Source organism: Protomyctophum parallelum (genome assembly GCF_964188405.1).
Source record: "Protomyctophum parallelum genome assembly, chromosome: 6".
In the NCBI taxonomy this organism is placed as follows: domain Eukaryota; kingdom Metazoa; phylum Chordata; class Actinopteri; order Myctophiformes; family Myctophidae; genus Protomyctophum; species Protomyctophum parallelum.
In genome coordinates, this window is record NC_139701.1 from 36,756,333 (window position 1) to 36,780,405 (window position 24,073).

At 42.9% G+C, this 24,073-nt stretch overlaps 1 protein-coding gene across 1 annotated transcript in view; it reads right to left on the reverse strand.

Annotated features, from left to right (window-relative positions):
* Positions 1-14,132, reverse strand: part of ncanb (neurocan b) — a 140,084-nt gene extending 125,952 nt beyond the window's left edge. Inside the window, exon 1 of the mRNA XM_083766712.1 lies at positions 14,088-14,132. Coding sequence (XP_083622838.1) covers positions 14,088-14,097 — 10 coding nt within the window. The 5' untranslated portion in view covers positions 14,098-14,132. The remainder of the gene's footprint in view (positions 1-14,087) is intronic.
* Positions 14,133-24,073: the final 9,941 nt, after the last annotated feature.

Here is a 24,073-nt window from a genome sequence, read left to right on the forward strand (position 1 = left end):
GACATTGTGGGTCCCGTGGGTTGACAAAATAAGGTAAAAACACTGAAAAACAGAGGAAGAATTAATTAATTAATACCTGGCAATCAATATGTGTTAAATGACCACTCCGAATTTTGCAGTGCTGCAACACTGTTTTTTACACTTTTACACACTAGTTGATAATAATAATAATATTCTGGATATTACTGTGTCCTCTCCGGCAAGCATTGTCTGTCAATCTCCCTCATAGAATGATCCACATTAAACCCTGCTGCTCTGTTTCACAGCATCAAACACAGCAAATTATTGCTCTGTAACGGCCTCTCACGTCATGCTCTAGAGACGCTCAACCCACTGAGTTAAGCGACCTGTAAGATGGATGAGCATTTCAGCTTTTCAAAGGCTCAGAAACGAGAATAAAGGCAACACAGAATAGTGGAATAAATGAGCAATGCCATTGTGGTCATTAACAACAATTACCCCGAAATCGTTGCTCACCTTGCTTGGCAATTGGGAGATATTTCCTGCTTTGTGTAGGGAGACAAAGGTGACTTCATATGGCAATAAACGTTTAGAGTGCAAGAATGTAAAGTACCTCGCTGGAGCCTGAGGGCTAATTGATATTTTGTTCAACAATGTTTAGGGGAGACTATGCCTGGAAGTGCCTTGCAGTGTGAAATACAAGGTCTGTGAAATTAATACAAGGTCTACAAGGCCAGCAAGGTAATGCTCAATTTATAACGAAAATAGTTGTACAACATGTATCGATTGTACAACAGATGTAGAGCTCACAATGTGTCACGTCGTGACGCATTGTGAGCTTGTAGATCTATTTTCGACACACGACACCGGCATGCTACAAAGTATATATCGGGATTTCACGCCAATGGAAAGAATGCATGGCGGGAAAAACAGAAGCACTTTCTGTTCTACTTGATAGCATCAGTGAGGTACTGTTCTCTCTGCACTGACACAAGAGAAAAAAACACTGACACGTCGCTACTGAATGGAGAAGAAGAGGCACAGTCGAGTCCAACATAACAAGGCAAAAAGGAGAGTGCAATCAAAACAGAGAGATTGAGTCAAGAGAGGGGGAAAATATCTAAACAAGGGTAACAGAAAGGAAATGGAAAAAGCATTCTAACAGGGAAATGGATTTTGTGTGATTGGAAACGAGTCAGCTGGGATTTGACAGAAAAATAGATGGTGGTAGGTGCTAGAAACACAGTGAGCCAGCAGAAGATTTGTGGAGATTGACACAAACACACACATGCACGTCATTAGGGCATTCACGTGTACACACATGGACTTAATCCATGTCATCAAACTTCACTCCCCTGAGTCCCCTCCCTCCCATTTCCTCTCTTTGGCTTATCCCCCAGGGGGATGTGGCATTCATCTGTGTTCAACTGTTGAACCACCACAAATTAGTATACACAATAACATGCACGAACGCATGCACGCACGCATGTCGCACGGACGCACGCACGCACGCACACAATGTCCCAAAGGAAAGAGTCTCGAAGGACTATCAAGCAGCAATTTGCTGAGGTTTTCTAGACACTAATACAACCAAACATACTCTTTAGCTGAGAGGCATCAGTAATGTTTCATCTGTTTGCCAGATCCCAGCCATGTTCCACCTCACTAATCAACACACCATTATGCTCCCTGCGTTCCCTGTGGCATGCCCACCCAACCATGAATGAAGCCAACAGTGCGAGCCAATCACAATCGTATTCACACTCTGCCTCCCCTCTGTGTCGACTTTAATATTTCTACAAAATGTGTTCCTTTGTTTACAATTGACCTAAGAGGTGGGGCTGGCCTGTGCTGCAATGGGCAAGACTACACCAAAGTAAATGCACCTTTTTAAAAGAACCCTGAATAAAAATTGCTCTATTCCATTGCAGAATAATGAATGTAAACTTGCGAGGACTCCATTGCCAGGGATATACCAAATCTGCATTTAGATGAAAATGTTTTTATAAGCATGACCCCTTTGAGACCTTCTTTGTTTGGATATACGTATGCTTTTCATTGTACTCTGTCCTCTGTGGCTTTTAATGAGGACCAATCAGACACAGCCACTAGCTCTGTGAGAGAGGAGAGAGGACGAAAGGATTTGAATGTCAATCTTTACTGATCCTCCCAGATTCCACTCTCAAGACTTATTTTATTTAGCCTTTACAGGGATCTTAAATGTAAGAGCACTAAGTCACATATGTACAAACACAGACTGGCAACTGATATTAGTTGCCAGTATATATTATTGGCTGTAACAGAAAAGTAAGCTAGTGTGCAGCAGAATGTGTTACCATCTACCTTAATTTGGATTGATCTGCAAACCCATGTTGTCCTCTTTTCCCCCCAAAGTCAAGAACTATTCCAAATAATCCTCCTGTGCTGTTTTGTTTTGTGAAGGTATAAAGTTGCGCCAGGATAGGTCATAGTTTCATTTGTCAATGTACTGTAGATACTCCAGATTATTTTAAAATGGTACAGTGTGCAAGCACCTTTAAGAGTTAGATTTTCTCACTTGAATGAGCTGTGTTATTGTCTCTGTGTTAAGACTGTTTGGGGAGGGAAGGTTGTGAGAAGAGATGCTTTAGTTTAGACTCACCTCAAGGAACCTTCCCCTCTTATGGGTATAAGAAGAGGAGCATCTGATTTCCTTTACTCTAATTCACAGAGACACCCTCTTGATTGCCACCATTGGGCCCATCTGTCATGACTTCGAAGGTGTTCTCAAATTATTAAACACAGCCGGAGAGCCTTTATGTGCCTCATGGCACAGCACAGACAGCACACAGACTTGTGGCGGATGGTAATGTCATTTTCCCCGTAATAGGAACACAATGGATAACATCACTCTCTATTCGTTCCCCTTCTTGCTCCCTCTCTCTTCCATAGTCTGGCTTAGTCTTCCTTTCTCTGCCTTTACAATACAAAATACTGAGTATCAATGTAACTCAGGGGGGCGAAAATGGACCTCTATGTCAACTAAACTTTTTTACAGTCTCAGAGTAAATTAACACAAAGGCTCTTTCAATGATGAAGACTTCAGTGTCTTCTCTTAGGCCACATTTATCCAGCCAGCAAGACAGTCGCTGCATGGAGAGTCACTGGAGCAGATCAGGGAAGATCCCCCTCCTGTTCTCACTCCTGGTGCGTCTTGTCTGCACATCATGTGTGTACTGTACGTGTGTGTGTGTGTGTGTGTGTGTGTGTGCATGCATGTGTGCGTGGTGGTGGGCAGTTCTGTTGGAATAGATAATAGATTTTTACAGTGATCATCATTATTCATTACTAAATTCACCGATCGCTGTCTGTCGGTGTTTCTGTCCTATTCCGGGTCACCAGTGAAATGCATGTTGGGACGGACACAGATTAATACTGGGACACACTTTTCCGCATAACAGACCCACACAGGGAAATTCCGTGTAACACACCCACACGGGGAAAACAACTCGGACGGGGCATGTTAACGTGAACACACGCGCTGTTTCGACACCACACTGAACATCATTTGCTGTTCATAAACGGGTAAGGACTAGTTATCAAAACTCTGTGGTCTTCACTACATTGTCTTGTCAATCTAATTTGGCAACAACGTAGGATAAAACAAACTCCCAGCCTGGTCCAGACTGTTACAGATTAAAACAATGAGCCACAACAGGATCATGGACATAATCCCAATTCCCAATTGTAAAACAGTTTTGAATATCAATTTCATTTCAAGAACAATTTATTTCTACAAGAATATGGTACATTTTGTAAACAAGAAGTTAGCGCAGTGATACTGATACAAGTGGCCCAGGTGTGTAAGTATTTTATCAGTGAAACTGATCGCTGATCAAAATATTCTGAGATTGTTTCCGAAAGTGTAATGACATTTGGACAGTTGCATATTGTCTTGGGAAGGTTACATCTATCTTGTCTGTCTGTCTGTGTGTAATCCACGTAACTGGAGAACCGTTCGCCCCACCGACTTCAAATTCGACACGTGTTCCACACCACCACAGGGGGTGCAGACCACCCCAAAAAGGCCTCTGCTCGGCTCTGGACAGGGCCCCATGTGTCCATGTTCTGACATCATTCTTACATCTTCATAGACTCCATATTTGGGCATGTCTGACAAAGAACTTCATATATGGGCATAAAAGGGACACAGACACACAGTACATGTGGGTGGGGCATCCATTTCCAACTTGCATCATTCCAAGTAGGCCAGTGCCCAACAGGCACCGCTGTAGAGGCCCCACGGGCACTGCTCTATTATTAATACATAACACAAACATAGTGAGATGCACACTTTGAGATGAAGGTTAAGTACTAGAATATTGCAATTGGCCCCATACCTTCAGGTCAAAATTATAGCATATCGCGTGTGGTGTTCCAAGCCTCATGTGGCTTTCCAAGTCTCAAGTGGTGTTCCAGCAGAGACAAGACAAAGGCATGAAGTAAAACTTCTACTGAAACCTTTTTTCTTGTGTCTGCTGAATACAGGGAAATACAGTACAGAAGACAGAATCTGACAACAGAAAATCAGGAGTAGTATACAGTATACTGAAGAAGTTGAGCCAAGCTGTAGTTTTATCCTTTGGTATAAATAAACATTCCAAGGACAATAGCGGTGTGTGTGTGTGACACACCACATTGAATAAAACAAACTGGAAGAGAGAGAGACAGAGAGACACACAGAGAGAAACAGAGAGAGAGATGAAGAGTAGTTTCTTTTTTTACTGAAGATTCAGAACAAAGTCTAAGCAGATCCATTTATTTCTTCCTTTCATCATCGTATATTATGCATTTAAATTATATACAAATATATTTTGATTGATGCTGGTACTACCAACTCTACATCTCCTAATGATGGCAGCATGCACAAGCACACATGTGCACACACTCTCTCTCTCTCTCACACACACACACACACACACACACACACACACATACACACACACACACAAAAAGTGATGAAGTGTCTGATCACTGTCTATCCCAACAACTCAAAGCTGGGCAACGCACTCCCTCGAGCCCTCGCAGAGTTTGAAGTCGGTCCCATCTATGGCCATCCGTCAGATTGACGGATCTGGACAACCGGATCTCCATGTATGCGTATAGATTACATTGCGGTTCTGGACAACCGCCTGATTTTTTATTTGTTTACAAACAAATCACAATTCATAACCCTCAGACAGAAGTCCATAATCACGGTCTGGATCTGCCCAATATAAGGCATTATCAACTTGCCGCGCACCTTAGGGTGCTTAAATCGGATCCTTCCTCGATTTGGCTTGATATTGAATATTCACAATTTAAAGACCTTAAGTCGATTAGAAAATGTTGTTCTAACCCCATCACGCTACGTCTGGAGGTTTGTCTGTACTATTGAAGGCCGTGCTAAATTGACATCTCCCCTTACTTTACGTCGTTATTTTTGGTGTCCCAATTGCTTTAAACCCCTTGTGTCTTTTACTTGGTCTCCCAGATGATCACATTATAGATGTCAAACATAAAAGGTTGTTCAACTTATCAACCTTAGATTCTTTATATGCCAGCATTCTTCCCTAATGGGTGCTCTGCTTTGGGGTGGGGGCTTGTTCGCCCTTTGGGTATGGGGGGGGGGGGGGGTTGTTATGTTCTTGTTGTGTTTGTGTGTTGTCTTTAATTTTGTTAAAACCAATAAATATACTTTATATATAAAAAAAAGAAGTCCATAATCACTCTACCCTCTGTGCTATTGACCCTCAACTCATATAATGTCATGTCACAATGATTGTATGATTTCCAATGCTCTCCTCTGTGCCAGTCCCTTCAGACCCCCCTGTTTTGGCAGTGACCTTGTTATTTCAATCCATAGATCATAAACACATATTTCTGTTGCCACATTAATCCTATTCATCCTTCTACAGTAACCTTGTTAGTCGTTATCCAACCCTTGGTATGACCAGCAGAGAAAAGTGTTTTTTGCAGAAGGAGAGGTCAGTTTCCTAGGAGTAGAGACTTTATCCAGAACCAGGACTTTATAACCTATATGGAATATATGCGACGTAACTTCTGAATCTCACAATAACTTTATCACTAATTGAATTATTCACTAAATTACCTAAACTATATTTTTTCTGTGTCGTCTGAACTATTAATATTTATGGGTCTTTATTTGGTCTTTTCCATTCTGGGTTGTGCTGTCTTAAAGTGACTGTACTATTTTCTGTAACATCAAAGTTTGACTTTAAAAGTAATATTGATTCCTTTGGACATTTTTACATGTATTGGGTAATATTTAAAGGTCTTTATCATAACATATTTAGCACCGCCTATCAACTCCATGCACTTGACTCCCTTGGCCCGTCGGCGAACGATTGACTCTAAGCTGTTTATGTTTAACAACAAATGTCAGGCATAGATCATGAAGCAATCAACCCCATATTGGAATCACATGTTGAGGAGCTTATATACAGCACACCTCACTTCTCCCCATTAAGGGGTGCTACTACAAATGTGAAAAGATGAACCCTATGTCATAGAAATGCCATTTCCCTGCGCAGCTTCCTTGGGTTCCTGATGGCTGCAGCGGTGCAACCCATGACTTACAAAGCCCTGGATAGGCTACCTAACCTGATGTAGATATGCACTCCACGGAGCACCCCATTCTAGTACTTTGTGTTACTTTTACTCTTGAGTCTGTGCTACTCCTGTGTTTCAACCTTGCTGCTGTTGCTGCTATGACACCTGAATTTCCCTCCAGGGATCAATAACGGTTTATCTGATCTGATCTGTCCTTATCTTACATTGTACAGAACATACACCACTCCATACTCACATCGGCTGCCTGTCAGGTGACAAATAGGTGTGTGCGTGAGTGCGTGCGTGCGCACATGCACATATGTACGTAGACGCAGTATGTCCTCTGCAGAGAGTCATGCTTTTTAGAATGACATCCCCACGCTGGTATTTTGTTTCTCATGAGATCCTCTCCTTCCTGCCTCTCCTCTCATCCTGTCCTCCTCCTGTCATTCTGTCTGTCAGAGCACCAATCCTCTCATCTCCCATATTCTTTCAACTTCTCTCTCTCTCTCTCTCTCTCTCGCTCTCTCTCTCTCTATCTCTCTCTATCTCTCTCTCTCTCTCTCTCTCTCTCTCTCTCTCTCTCTCTCTTTAATTCTAGTTCTCTCATCTAATCCCCTCTCCTCTATCTTTCCCAGGAGCACCTCTCTCTCTCATCTGCTCTGTCTTTGTCTACCTCTTCCTGCTAATATCCTCCTCACTCTCACTCAGCTCTCTCGTTCCCCTCGTATCTCCTTCATCACTGTGTCTCTGTTCCACCAGTCCACCCCCCTCGTCTTATCTGACCTGATCATCACTATAGCATTCTCCTTTCTCCTCTCTCCTCTCCATCTGCGTGTTTTAGCATGTTCTCCATTTCCTAGCTTCCATTCTTCTCTCTTTCTCTTCTCTGTCACCAGGTTTCCATCTTCCAATACTCTTGCCCCCCCCCCCCCTCCCGATAAGGTAATGTACAGTATATTATAAGTCAAGTGTCTCACTCCCACCCCACTCCTGATGGTGTCTATTAAGCTGTGCAATGGCTCGCGCCAGGCTGAGCCACACTTCACAGTAGCTCATCTGAGGTTGCTAGCAGTGCTGTGACTCACTTCTGCACCCTGTGTGGTTCAACGATGCATGTATCTGGGACGGCAGCGCAGGGTCAGCATTAATGCACATGTAGGCACACGCAGAACAAACCAGAGAATGCATGCAATGACACATTAGAAAGCCTGAGTGTCTAATTCAAACACAAAGTGGGTTTTTTTATATTTTGACGGCTCAAAAGTGTTTCTTGAATGTTCATGATAAAATGGTACCATATTATTATAATGAACATTAGTGAGGAGCTGAGGACCAAAATGGTTGTCCTTTAATCTGGTCTCCTCCCATCACACCTTCATCTCACTAATGTCTCCATCCCTCTCTCTTAGCTGTCAAATGAACATGGAGCTTCATTGCCAGCCAGATCATCCCCCTCTGTGCCAGCCGGCTACCACCCATCAACAATGTCCATATTAATTCACCCAAGAAAGAGGCCAAGGTGGGGTAGAGTGCAAGAGAAGAATGCCAATTCCCAAAGAAATAAATAAAGTCATATTTTATCAGCTTGTAGCAAGTGTTTGTGTTTGTGTTTGTGTGTGTGTGTGTGAGAGAGAGAGAGAGAGAGAGAGGTTAACATAGTGTAGAAGTGAAGAGTTGAAGAGAAGTAGTGAAGTAGGAGGAGCTGGGTGTTGAAGTAGGAGGAGTTGGGTCTTGAAGTAGGAGGAGTTGGGTGTTGAAGTAGGAGGAGTTGGGTGTTGAAGTAGGAGGAGTTGGGTGTTGAAGTAGGAGGAGCTGGGTGTTGAAGTAGGAGGAGCTGGGTGTTGAAGTAGGAGGAGCTAGGTGTTGAAGTAGGAGGAGCTAGGTGTTGAAGTAGGAGGAGTTGGGTGTTGAAGTAGGAGGAGCTGGGTGTTGAAGTAGGAGGAGCTGGGTGTTGAAATAGGAGGAGCTGGGTGTTGAAATAGGAGGAGTTGGGTGTTGAAGTAGGAGGAGCTAGGTGTTGAAGTAGGAGGAGTTGGGTGTTGAAATAGGAGGAGCTGGGTGTTGAAGTAGGAGGAGCTAGGTGTTGAAGTAGGAGGAGTTGGGTGTTGAAGTAGGAGGAGCTGGGTGTTGAAGTAGGAGGAGCTAGGTGTTGAAGTAGGAGGAGTTGGGTGTTGAAGTAGGAGGAGCTGGGTGTTGAAGTAGGAGGAGTTGGGTGTTGAAGTAGGAGGAGCTGGGTGTTGAAGTAGGAGGAGTTGGGTGTTGAAGTAGGAGGAGCTGGGTGTTGAAGTAGGAGGAGTTGGGTGTTGAAGTAGGAGGAGCTGGGTGTTGAAGTAGGAGGAGTTGGGTGTTGAAGTAGGAGGAGCTGGGTGTTGAAGTAGGAGGAGTTGGGTGTTGAAGTAGGAGGAGTTGGGTGTTGAAGTAGGAGGAGCTGGGTGTTGAAGTAGGAGGAGTTGGGTGTTGAAGTAGGAGGAGTTGGGTGTTGAAGTAGGAGGAGCTGGGTGTTGAAGTAGGAGGAGTTGGGTGTTGAATGAAGTATTAGCTGCCTGATACATGATCAGCTCTGCAAGCTGATACAAACACACCCTCTTGACTTAAAAGCATATGTAGAAATGATGTCACTGCAGTGATTCTAGACAATGTGTTGCCAGAAGGCCCCACAACTGAGTGTGCCGAGTGTCACATGCACACACACACACACACACACACACGCACACGCACACAGAGTGTGCATTTATTTTATATGCTGCATTGTCAGCGCTGCACTGCCCATAAGGGTCTGGATGCTGAGTCATGGAACCTTCCTACAGTAGCACCTCTGCTGTTTGTCTTAACATTAGGGAAAGGCAATACCATGCAGAAGACAAACTCGTACAAACTCTCTTTAAAACACAAACATGCATATGCGCCCACAGCCACCCGCAGACTACCAGGAGATACAGGAAGCTAGGGCACCAACAGGTCAGAGAGAAGCTCATGACTGTGGGTTCATGCCCGCATCTGACTTGCACATTAAAGAACTTTCTGCACTATACAGATAAAAGTGTCAAACAGAGCGATTGTGGGAAGGCAGACAAGAGCAGGCAGGCAGATACACAGACAGTACAACTCGAGAGTTTCTTCTGCATGGAACCTCTGTTGCTTTCCCTGCATAGTCTCCCTTGACACACCTCTTTTTGCCCTGAGAAGTGTAAGTAAGCAGATAAGCGAAGCAAACAAATTCAAAACTATATGAAATCTTTCCACAACGTTTGGATAACAGAGAAACAAGAAACTGAGGTCAGAGAGAAGGGAGACAGGCAATAAATAACTGAGAATCAATCAGAATTTTAACAAGTCCTAGTAGACCTATCCGAGTCTGCAATAAAAACATTTGAAATGTTTTGCCAAGCCAAGCCAAGCCAAGCATATGGGGAGATTTTAGATTCACGCTCTGCCCTGAAGTTCTGTCCAAACTTAAAACATAAAAATAATGGATGGTTTGCTAAATGGTGATGTCACAACCCATTTTGCCCATGTTTCTTTGTTTAAATAGCATGGGTCTGAAACAACAGTAACATAATAACAATAGTATATGGATATATACTGTTGTCCGTCCACACATGTATGTCACATATTACTTTCTGGTTCACCATAGCTTGTTTTTCTGTGATTGTAATTCTGTTTTAAAGTCACTCACGCCAAAATTAAAGGAGACTTTATTGATGTAATTGCTTGTTTGCATGTGTTTGTACATTAGTTCTGCATTATTGCATGTGTTTATATGGAGATAATAAAAATAAGTCAGTGGGCAGAAGAGATGTGGAATTATATCTGTATAGAAAAATATCTATACACGTGTGGACAGAGGTCTCATACAGTACTTTAAATGTCTCAGGATGCCTCTCCTTAAATGTGGTGTTGGTATAATTATGAGGAGATACTGTAAAACAAGTACAATAAACTACTAAAGATACTACTAAACTAAACTACTACATTTGCTTCATACAAACATGTATAGACAAGAACTTCAGTATTACTGTATATAGTAGAGTTTACTGGGACTACAAAAATCAAACTGATTCATTGATTAACTGACTAAGAGAGGACAGAGCAAGACACTGAAAGAAAGTGCATGGGAGCGGAAGATAGATTGACAGAGACGGACGGACGGACGGACGGACGGACGGACGGACGGACGGACAGACTCGGGATCCCCTCTGCCCATCATCTGACAGTATAGACAAGTGGAAAGCCTGCAGCGCGGGCCTTTCGGTGCTTTGCACTAGAGAGCTATTTGCAGTTTGTGTCCCGGGTGCCAGTATCATCCATCCCGATCTCGTTGCACGTCTTCAGGTTAGCGCTCAGTCCTTGTGTATCTGTCAAATGCACAGAGGCTGCGATTTCATCGCTGACACGACAAGACATTCGCATTGCGAACTACATTGATGATTGGCTTTTGGAAACAGTAACCGAAGCAGAGCAGAGAGCACACACAGTGGCGGAGGTAGCATTTCTTTCCTGTATCCTCAACTTACATCGCTCCTGTCTTATACGCTGTGCCCGAGAAGTCCGGCGCCCCATGGGCAATCGTAGTGATTCATAAAACAGGGGTTGCATACAGTACGTAACCTAAGATCTTATGCATGTATTTGCCCTTGTGTGAGAGAGTTAAGCATTATGTTTACATATCAGGCCAGTGTTGTTGTGGTTTTTCTCAATAACCACACAGGGAGCAGACAGAGTTCAGTAATGACTGTGTGATGACATTATTGATTGAGCCCTGGGATCAACGGTAGCCCTCACAATTATATACAGTATATACTGTATATATTATGTATCACTCATATGCTCACACTGAGAATGTATAGGTTTTATTGTAGTGTTTCTCTCTATTGGGCAGTATACATAAGTACTGCCAAGAAACCAGAATGTAGGCCTACTGGTATTCTAGAGGTGATCTGGGTCTACTTTAACAAAACATCTGTGATAGCAAATTACCACTTGATGGCTTGATGGACACATCCCTGCTCTCACTAAACCTCCATTCCTCAAACATCCATGGCACATATACACCAGGAGGGGGAATTACAGCAGACTGTAGATAAGATAAGTGTAGAATGGGCAGAACGTATTGGCCATATTCACTTGACAGCTATTATTTACATAATACTCGTGGAGTGGGTAACCCAGCCCGCACCAAAGTCCCGCCCCTCGCTAAAACATGACTGAACCAATGTGATTTACCATTGATGAAAACTTAAAACATCGTAATCATATATAGGTGGATACATTTAAATTCATTGTGTAGTGAAGGCGGCCGGTAACGAAGTAACGCCCACTGTGTTTTTTGAGTGGTGCAACCACTCCATTACGGAACTTGTGTGTCTGGTGTCACTGTTGCACAGCCTAACACACACACGCGCGCACGGGCGCACACGCACACACCATAGACTGTAAAAAATATGGACAAAGCGTTCCCCGGGTCTAACATGGACGTAAAATGAAGCCTGTAATTCCTTGCACTGTAAGTCGCCATATTTCTAGATCTGTTTGGGCCCAGCTGGCCATTGGCTGGCCCAGACAACGAGGCGGGACTTCCCCCCTTACTCTTTGTTGGTTTTTATTTTGACTGAATGGGGGGTGGCTCCCGTTCATAGACTGTAACGGTAGCCACGCCCCTCAGAACATACGCGACTTTATGGTCATTTTTTTAATAAATGGGACCATCATTTTCCAAAAAGAATATTATGACATGAGAAATGAGACTTTAAACTGGTGACTGGAAGCAGAAAGTATTCATGACCATGTTTATTGAGGTAATACAGTCTAGGGGAAGTTGGGCCCAAATACATGGGCCTCTATCGAGCTATGGGGGTTTTTGGGCCCAATGACAGCGCCACAACAGGCCATTATATGAACTTTCAGGAAGTCCCAATTTCCTTAGTGGCTTCACGAAATATCTGTCTGACTGCCCCCCTGGCACACACACAAACAGTATATTATGATGATTTTGGGTGTACAGTACAGTGACAGTACAGAACAGTACAGTAGAGGTACCCCTGGGGACCCCCACACGGCAAAGGTGGTTGCACACTTTTTCTGATTTTTTGCTGCGTTTTTCCGTCGGTTTTCCGAAAAACGAGTCCAGTGTGCAACCACCTTTACTCTGTCACTTCTCAACCGCTTCGGACGCGGGGTGGCTCGCCAGAACCGGCCTGCCCCCCCCCTGGGCGCGTTCCTGGGGCTCTGGATGTTTCCGGGGGCCCCAACATGGTAACTACCGTTTCGGCGCAGAGCAGCTCGGCGGAACCGGCCCGCCCCCCTGGGCACGTTCCTGGGGTCTGGATGATCCGGGGACCTCCCGGGGACCCCCACATGGTAACTGTAATTTCTCTAACTTTTCCCGGACGCGGGAAAACCTAATGTAATGTAAAACCTAATGTGAAAAGTAATGAGGTACTTCCTTGACCTACTGGTAGCATGTAAAAGAAATGTGGAGCTGATCGGTCCAGTGGTTTCTGAGAGTAGCCCCAGAGTCACAGACAGACTCACTGAACTCGAGTCTAGACAGTCTCCAACAGTACAATGCTGTAAAAAAACTAGCCTGGCCATGCCAGGCTAATAAAAAAACGAAATAACTAGAACAGAGGGTAATCTTTGTCAACATTATACGTTATCGATCGCTTCATCTGCTCCTGTCTATAGGGAATATTTTAGAACATTAAATTACGTTTATTTGCTGTCTGTGCAAAACACTGAGTTATTTAAATTTCGCTGAATGTGAAAAATAATACCGATGTCATGAAAATATTGTTTTAGTTTTCCACAATGGTAAATTCAAAAAGAATACTATACTGTAGGCCCAGTTCTGTTTTGGTGAGTGGTGGTAGGACCTTAACACTCTATAAGGCCATTTGTCCTTTTAATTATAATGCTGCGATCACATGGGATCAGGCAAGCGGTAGACGGCAAACCAGAAGTAATTTTAGTTAGTGGACGGGAGCAGGACGGTAAACGTAACAGGACGGCCCTGGCATTTGTGGTCTTCACCGGCCCAAAGACGGCCTATAACGACGGCCAAAATATCCTACTATGTATTTTTTATTACTTTTTATTTTTGATTTGGCTCAGCTCCGACCCCATGACTGCCCAGCCCTTCTGGCTTCTGCCAGAATTGCCTGTCCAGTCTCATGGTAGCTCATGGTCAACAATGTATGGGGTTAGTAGTGAGAGGGAGACACTCAGCAGAGCTCATGCTCAACAACGTATGGGGTTAGTAGTGAGAGGGACACTCACCAGAGCTCATGGTCAACAATGTATGGGGTTAGTAGTGAGAGGGAGACACTCAGCAGAGCTCATGGTCAACAATGTATGGGGTTAGTAGTTAGAGGGACACTCACCAGAGCTCATGCTCAACAACGTATGGGGTTAGTAGTGAGAGGGACACTCACCAGAGCTCATGCTCAACAACGTATGGGGTTAGTAGTGAGAGGGACACTCACCAGAGCTCATGCTCAACAACGTATGGGGTTAGTAGTGAGAGGGACACTCACCAGAGCTCATGGTCAGAAGAACGGGTAAGGCCAGCAGAGCCTGCAGTCCCCACACACACAACGCACCCACCATTCTGCAGCACCTGGATACAGAGAGGGAGAAGAAGAGACAGAGAATCCGTTATGTCGTTGTCCTATAGTGTTTCATGAACACAGCTGGAGCGCTACCATCTGTGTAAATGCAGTTATACTAATAGTAATTAGTGGAATGATTAAAACACATATTTCGTTTACGTAAACCTAGTTAATTGTTACATTCAGATTTCCAGGATTTTTAGGTAGTTCATGATTAGATAAGAGGTATGATTAATAATATTCAAGGCTTAAGGTGATGAAAGAAAGAAAGAAAAAGAAAAGCACACTTGTGGAGCTTGCCAAAAGTCAGCCAGCTTTGAAAAACAATGCAACAGAAAGTATCTGTCTACCCATTCAATCAAATGATTAAAAAAGTTTGAACTTATAGTATAAACAAAAGAAATCCACAAAGTGAAAGCTATGTGGAATACTAAGACAGCTGTGTGCAGAAAAACAAGTGATTATTTTGCCAACCGATGTGCTGATTGCCATAAGGAGAAGATATTTACAAATACACACTGGAGAAAAAAAAAAAAGTAAGACTCAAGGACGATATGATGGATGCGTGGTTTCTCATGGCAGATGTTGTACGTGGCATGCTGGGTACACTGCATGGCAGAAAGATATCAAGACCCGTGTGGATTCTGTCAAATTAAATGTCTGTTGGAGAGAAAGATGAGGTGAACGCAAACCTCTTTATGATGTGCTTGAATGAAGTTATAGTTTTTCAATGTTTTCCCTTCTCAAATTATCCTGAATTATGCCCATGTCTGGGTTGGAACAGCAACCAGGCTACGGAGGGAGAAATATCGAGAATGTACTTATTTATGCATTCTTGTTGGACACATACAGTACATGTCAATTCCACACGCGTGCGTGTCTCAGATACAGTAGGCCAGGACCTGAGAAACCCTGTGTGTAAATAATTGATATGGAAGCTATAGAGATGTACAGTACCTGGCAGTACGGGCATTTAGAGGGGCTGGAAGGAGAGAGATATGAGGGCAGGGACTGTACCACTGAATGTGCTGGTCTGCCTGATTCCGTCTCAAATGGACATAAACAGTCTGTCACACTCTGACCTAGTGTACACCATTTGAAAACCATATAGTAAAATAGCAAAAGTGGAAAAAAACTGAAATTTCGCCAGACAGATTCCTTGATTGTGCAGAGTAGTGTTGTGTCTGTCATGAACGAACAAATCAAATTAACTAGTTATTTTTGGTGAACGAAACCGACCCGGTCACTTTAAAATGTAACGATCCGTTCTGAGGCCGCCCGTTCATTTCACCAGGCAGTGGCAGATAGGCTAAGCCCATCCCACTGGACCGTACCAGACCTGAACGGAAACCTCAATTAACCAGTTCATTCCCCAAATGTCCAGAGACATTACAATTCATATACACATTTTAGTGTCACATTATTACTCAGAGAATTACCCACATAATAATAATTAGAGTACTCAATTTACCACTTTACACAGATCCAGTGGTATGTATGCTCCCTACATAAATCCACAGTTGATACACTGGCGTCGATACAATCAGAAATCAACAATCAAACAATATATATTAATACAATTAAACAAATATAATTCTCTGCAACATAAACAATAAAGAATAATTAAAACTTTAACCCTTTGTTGTGTGATATCATTCCTGGTATGGGAAAAACAACACAGGGAACTTATTAAAGGTTGTTAAAGCGCACTATAAGCAAAACTGTGCATGCACACTCCCTGGAGGCCAAATCTTTGGCTTTCCAATGGATCATGATGCAAATCATAGCCTCGTTTTTGCCAGATTACATTTTCTGTCATTTTCTGCGTTTTCTTCGGAACACACATTCTGCTCCTATAAAGAAATCTGTACACATCATCTCTGGGGTCATGTGATCAAGATGACTCAGATTTTTTGGATCCCATTCCACTTATCTTGCGTTTACCTCGAATTTATAATTTATAAAGTCGTACACTCGTAAACTTGTTTAAGCTGCACCGCTGGGCGAAACCCTTGATGAATACCTCAAAGAGGAGATCCACAGATTTGGGGACTTTAATCTGCAGCAGAAGAGCCATAAAACTGGTGTCATAAAATATCAATACTTATTAAAATAGATGACTTTGGGGTAGAATGATGGATGTAACACCTGTGCAAAAAAGACATTTCTACAATGAAGCAGGCTCTGAAATTCACAACTAAGAACTACCCTGAAGGAACAGCCATTTTTTATTTATAGTGTAGCTGATGGACAATCAACTTTCTAATGTAGTGGAATGTCTTTAGGCTGTGCATAAATGCCTCTGCCATGGCTCATAAAATGCATTCTCATAAAATGTATTTTAATGGCACAAATCAGACAAACAAGGGCAACAAAGCAAAACAGTCGAGCCGAGCCATCCAGTATCTATGGATAAAATAAGTATATAAGCTTAAAGCAGGCACCTATATAGTGTAACGTGAAGCCTGATCTAATGCAACTTGCATGTTGTGAGCTTGTAGATCTGCTCATTTCGGTGCACAACACATTAGTCAATCTGTCCGTAAGGATATGCAGCCCTGTAAAAGTATTCTTGTGTTATTATGCACTCTTCCATTACAGCACATAACATTATCAATGTCGTATGATTTCATTACAATTTCTCAAGCTGACAGAATTATAATTGCATCATGGTTGGTTGGTACCAAGCTCTAAAAAGGCCAGACTGCCAGCAGGCCTCTACACCAAACCTGCACCAATGAATGTGTTTGTGTATATCAGGCGACTTCAACAGAGGGTCCGGGACGCCCTAGGTGGTCCTTAGTCCTTAGATATACTGCAGGGGGCCGCCCAAATCTTTGTGTAATAGGGAGTTTATTTATATTTTTCCATTAATCACATGAACCCTATAGGGAAAGAGTGAGGGTCCCTGCTTCATCTCTTTTCATCTGAAAAACGTTGAAGATGGCCAATATGACAGCCAGAGTTTTACTGTACCATGGGAACATGACATCTTGTTGTGGGAATTCTACTGAGAAACGCAGCACGGATTAGTTTTAACCCGCCATGCATGTCGGGAGCCACGGGTGATTTTTAACCCGCAGCATGGGTGATTGTTAACCCGCAGTACGGGTTTGTCTGACTAATGACTAACCAACGTACAGTATGCAATCCCACACTTCTCTGAGAAATTCTTTCCATAGCACATCTTCCTTCCACCCTCTCTCTTTCACTCTACATCTTCACTAACCACGCTGTTATTCATGTGCGAGCTCAAAAGGTCAGTGTTTTATTCAGTGATCTTTCTTCTATCTCTATTCAATCATTTTCTTCATCATTACCCGCTCCCTCATTTCTGCCAATCTTCCCATTTGCCCTCGCTCTGTGTTCTTAAAGGGACTGGAAGAAACCTCAGTCACTCAATTTGCACCCTATGGCCAGAAAAATAATGAAGTCTGTGTGTTTGACTATAGGGTTTGACTGGATTGCTGAATTCCTACAATGTCCATACTGCTTTAGTGCACTTCCACTCCTTGTGGAGAGGGGTAGGTTGCATGGAGGTGTGACTTTGAAGTCCAGGAAAGAAGTGAGACCACATTTGAATGAGTCGAATGACACACATAAAAACCCCAGGAAAGTGTTTCTTGTTTCCTAAACATCATGTAAAATAATGTATTATTGGTCCAAATCACTCGAATAGATGCTGTATGGGATGTGGAGCACATATTGGGAATCATACTCATATATTCTGGACATGCCCCAAATTGAGACCATTCTGGAGGGAGGTACAGTATCTGAAGCACTAAAATAAGTTTTCGGTCAAAACATTCCGGAGGATCCCGTAGTAATGTTGTTGGGAATGATACCGGAAGGTCTAGACTAGAGGGTAGTGCTGCTTACAGCGGCCATCATGCATTAAAATTAAATGGCTAAAACCAGCCCCACCTACATATAGTATGTGGGTGGAAAAAATATGGGACATTTACCATGGAACAAATTACATATGCCCTGAGGCTTCAACCAAACATATTTAGTAAAAGATGGAGGCCTGTACTGCCTTTACTAATGAGGTAGCAGGTATCGGAATCTTGAGTAACAATTCACCAAACACACTTCTCCTCAGACCTTCTGGTGCGCTCATATGCTTTCCTCTGTCTCCAGTCATGTCTGTTTTCAGTATTGTTCACTTCCCATTGTTGTCGACACTCTGTTGTTTTTGTCTCGCTACTTGTATTTTATTTCCTTGTTTTATGGTGAATAATTGTAGTATTTTATTTCCTTGTTTTATTGTGAATAATTGTAAATGTATGTGAAGTTGTGTGTATGAGTGTATAATATATTCTGTGAAAGTATGAAACAGCTGAGGTTGTGTGAAAAAAAAGCAGTTGTAAGAAATATGTATGCTTATAATTCAGTGAAGTTGCCTAAACTGAAATAAAAACAAAGATTTTAAAACGAGTACTGTCTGGATAACACCTTGAATGAGATTAAAACAGAGTAGTTCTGAAATCAACAACAGCTGTGTTTGGATGAACGTGTAGCTATGGGAATCTAACAGGTGAATGAAATCAAGCTTCATTTTTATTCATGCAACACTCGACACGTCATTACGCATCACGATTTCGTTCAAAGGAAGTAATTAAAATTGGCTTTTTATGGACTTTTGATAGGTGGACATTTTCCCATTGTTTTGACAGCCCATATGATGACCACGGATATGGTCTAAAAGTGTGAAAAACGTATTTTACTAGGTCTTTAATCAGTCATGTGTCCTCCTGCTCATCTTCCTGTCCCTATTCAAAAGGCCCAGGACTATCCGTTACCCACTTTCAACCTGGCGTCCAACTTTTGGGCATGTTAATATAGGTGACATTTTCCCCCCGAATTCCACACATTTTCAGCTTTGTCAGCTTGGAGATCGGCTGATCTCTGTGTAGTGTGTACACGGACCAGTTATGGACAGAAAGCTAATTTATAATGTTTTCGGTTCATAAACCAAATGGACTCACAAAGACAACCCCCTTTCCCCCAATGACTCTGGTGGAATACAGATCCCCTCCACCATCTAACAGAGACAGTTATTTCTGGCTTGGTCAGGTTGTCACTATAGACTGCGGTCCACCTATGCTTTCTATGGCATAGGCAGCTCCCGGCAGGATCCGCCAGGAGAATCTAGACACAGCTGCACGACATGAGACTAATTAATTAAAGAGTGACAGAGAGAGAGAGAGGAGTGTGTGTGTGTCAATTTAACAAAGATGCAGACGAAATCAGCAGAGAGTGAACTACGTTTGCGCTATATATGCCGTATTGAACTGGACTCGGCTCCAGACTTTTTGACCAAAAAGGGGAGTTGCCATACACAGCAGCTATAGGCCTATACCACATCCTCCTGCTCGAGAGTAATCTATTGATTGTGTCCTTTCAAAACCTTCATTGAATCATATAAGCTCTGCAGGGCACCACATGCCTACTTAAACACTATAACTTTAGCTGCAGGATGAACAGAACAGAGATTCATACATAATTCAGAAGTCACTTTGCTCCCACACTACCACTATACAGCATGCAAAACCCCTACAGACAAACATTTGCGGAGCCTTTTGACAAAGTAACTCCACGCAGTAACTGAAGTGTGAGTGATCTCAATGACAGTCCCTTGACAAGAACTGAGAGTGACAAAGAGAGGGGGGGGGACACAGAAACGCACACGCACACACACACACACACACACACACACACACACACACACAAAGTATGATTGAACCCTACAAACCCTCCCGCGCACTCAGATCAGCCAACGCAGGGAAGCTGGAAGTACCCTCACTAAAAACGCCGGGACAACGCTCCACACGTCCCAAACTCTTCTCCCTTCTGGCTCCAAAACTGTAGAATGCACTTCCCATTGCAGTCAGAACTGCAGCATCACTCCCAATCTTCCGCCGTAGTCTGAAGACTCCATCATGGCCCATAGCACTTACCCTACCCCCTTAGATAGCATTTCTGTAGACTTAGATAGCATCTGATACAGACTTATAGCATGTTATGTAGACGGCACTATAATTGCATTGTATATAGTCATAGCACGCCATAGTACATATGTATAGCATAGTAGTATATATATATAGTTTATATGTATAGTCTCATAATATAGATATTCCACTGTTACTTTCTTAGCTTTCGCATGTTTTATGATAAATGCTTTTGTGATGTATTCCCATGCTTTTGTTCTTGATTATTGTAAGTCGCTCTGGATTAAGAGCGTCTGCTAAATGCCTAAATTGTAAATTGTAAATTGTAACTTTTTTTCAACCAAGGTTCAGGTTTTAAGTTATTATTAGACAAAGTAAGAGGTGGGTGTTAATAATTTTTTCATTTGCTGCTTTCTTTTGTTTTAGTGATTTTAGCTATTTTTGACAGGGGGCGGGGGAATTCAAACATGGGGCTAAATGCGTCATTTTGTTACAAATTTTAACTTTATTAATATTTACTATAGTCATACTAGACTCCAGGAAATTACATCTGGCCACAAAAGATCACAGGATCTACTGAATGTGAAGGTAGAGGTAGTATAGGGGGATGCCATACTGTGTGTCGTACTCGTATAGGCTTAATATTTCAGTTTGTCACATTCAATAGATCCCGTGATCTTACTGTATGTGGCCAGATATCATTTTTATCCACATGATTAGAGAAAAGAAGAGATGATACAAATAAATATAATTAAGTGATCTGGTCAATTAAGTGGGTCCTAAACTTATGTTTGAAATTATTTAATGAAGTAGAATTAGATGAGATTGCTGTATACTGTAGGTGTTCCATAGCTGGGCCCCCCTGTATCTGATGGAGAACTGACACAGACCAGTATGGAACTTTGGGAGATGTAAATGATTTGCCTGTCTCGTATTAAAGTGGTGCACATCTCTATTGAACTGGGGAAAAGAATATATATATATAGATATATATATATATATAGCTGTTCTACAAGCTCACAACGCATTGCACCTGTGACATTTATAGATCGGCGACTTTCAGTGTACAACACCACAGTGCAAAACGAGGAGCCTATTATCTGTCAGAGAGACAGAGCGATTCAGACAGAGGACACACAGAACAGACAGAAGGCATTATGGAGAGAGGCAGTTTCAAGCTGTCACATTTTGCTTCCCGGCTGTGTCTGGGACCCTCACAGAGTTGCTCCACTAGCAGCACCCTTCACCCAAACACTGCCCTGCAGAGAAATGGGAACATTTCAAATTATATTTTTTTCCCCATGTCATTGTCTCTCCCTCTCTCTCTCTCTCTCTCTCTCTCTCTCTCTCTGTGTCTTGCTCTTTGTCTCCTGTCCCGTACCATGGTGCATTATTAACAAGGCTCATTAATCACTCAGGCTGCCTGTCACCCCCCCCCCACCACCTCCCACGCATGTGCGCGCGCACACACACACACACACACACACACACACACACACACACACACACACACACACACACACACACACACACACACACACACACACACACACACACACACACACACACACACACACACACACACACACACACACACACACACACAAATGCCATTTCTGCAGGGAGGCAGTCCCATCAATGTCTGTGTGTATATAAGGTGTCTTGGAGTGACAAACGAGGCTCCCCTCAAGTGGCAAAGGACTGTTTTCCTTAGAAGCTGCAGTGCTAAACACCCCTCACATTGTGTTTTACATTTGCAGGAAGAAATTATGCCCTTTGTGAGTTTGCAGCTTTGCACCTCCCTTCAATGCATCATCCTTTCTTTGTGAAACGTTGGAAGCAGCGAGGGACTAGCTGGGTAATTAACGTGAACTTTGTGAAGATTATACATCCTATCTGAGGGGTTACCTGTGGGAACGCCTTAGATGTTCAATAAGTGGGAAAACCTGGGACACAACAAACACATTGTGTGGCAGACAATTCAGATTCACTGACATTCCATGTCGCTGAGCCCCTTAACTACAGTCCAGAACAAGAGAGAGAGAAAGAGAGACACAGCAGAGGAGAGGAAAGAAGAAATGAAGACTAAAGTGCACTCCTCTCTTACGGAGAGTTTGAACCAAGTGACATTGTCTTTCGTATAGACTGTGGGCTCCAATTTCGTCACGGCTAAACCCCTTATCCCTAAACTTCTTTGCCTTTTTATACTATTCTGCAAAACATTTTTGAATAGTTGAAATGGCCAGTCTACAAGCTCACAACGTGTCAATGTAGATTGGCTAGTTGAACTATTCAAAAATATTTTTCAAAATAGTAAAATAAGGCAAAGAAGTTTAGGGATAAGGGGTTTAGCGGTGACGAAAATGGAGCCCTGTGAGTCTAGCACAGTGACCCCCCAACCCCCCTGACATCACCCCCCGACTGAAAAAAATACTCATTAAAACACCCAGAGTTGAAACACTAGACTTGAACACGAAGCACAGAAAAGACGGTCAGCACATAGTCAGGTTGCAGGAATTTACAGCATAGCGTAAATAAAGGGGCTCCCATTGAAAACAATTATACTTTTGGCCTAAAGGATGATAAAGGCTGTAGGCTCACCAAAATCAACAGGGTTAATACTTTGAGGTGCAATAACGTCCATGGCCATACAGCTATTGAAGTCAAGATATCTCGTTTGGGACACAAATGTTGACTGGATCCATCGATCACCATTTCCATCCTGACAGGAAGGTGGCAATAAATAGTATAAGGGAGAAGGGGATAGATAGGAAGATGTGCATAGAAAAGCCTGGAGTGTATATGGTTTGGCAATTAATTAAATTTCCACTCAAAGACTTAAAGTCTTAATAAGCACTCCTGATGATCTGCTAGCAAGGCCTATCCTGAATGTATACAAATGTAATAATGACATGCATGTCTGATAGACCTGTGCGAGGGTATATTCCAAAATGCATAAATCTTCTTTGAACCTGAAGATTGCCATATGGTGAGGTGCAAATCATAGTACCCGGCAAAAAGTATTCTCTCGAATGGATAAACATGCATAGACGCACGTGCATGCATGCAAAGTGCACACATACACACAACTCAAAGCAAATGTTATTTTCGCTGCCTGAGAGTCGAAGAGCCAGGTTATGAAATAGGAGCTATTTGCATGTCAACAACACTGCATCCTAATGAAGTCTGCGATATTATGAAAAGCCAATATGCAATATATAATACACCACATCAGGGAATGCAAATGCACCAGAGAGTGCATATGAATGTGTGAGTGAAGCTTGAATGACATGCATAAAGATTTGTGGAGTGTACACGCACGCACGCACGCAAATTGAAATTGCACACCTGCCTTGTGAACTACTCATTCAAGCACATCCACACACTCATTTGTACGCACACACACACACACACACACACACACACACACACACACACACACACACACACACACACACACACACACACACACACACACACACACACACACACACACACACACACACACACACACACCATATTCATTAGAGCCTATCTCTCTATGAGTGTCTGTCAGCATAACCCTCTCCTGTGCAAAGACACTATTGTGCAGGCAAGCACGGAGAGATGGAGGGATGAAAGAAAGAAGGGAATGAAACTGAAGAGGACACGTGCTTGTTCTTGAATTATCGCCATGCAGCTGAAAAGCTCTGTCAATTACACTGGAGTGTCTCACATGGCCTGCACATACTGTACCAGCACGAGTGCACACATATAGTACTCTCATTTCCTGTCTCTCCGTGCACACGCACACGCACACACACACACACACACACACACACACACACACACACACACACACACACACAGTTTGTTTAGCTCTAACAGTCTACTGAGCTCATGTGCTCAGGTGTTTTTGTAATCTGCAGTCAAAGCTCATGGTGCTCAGTGAGGCCAGCGTGAGAGAGAGCGAGAGAGAGA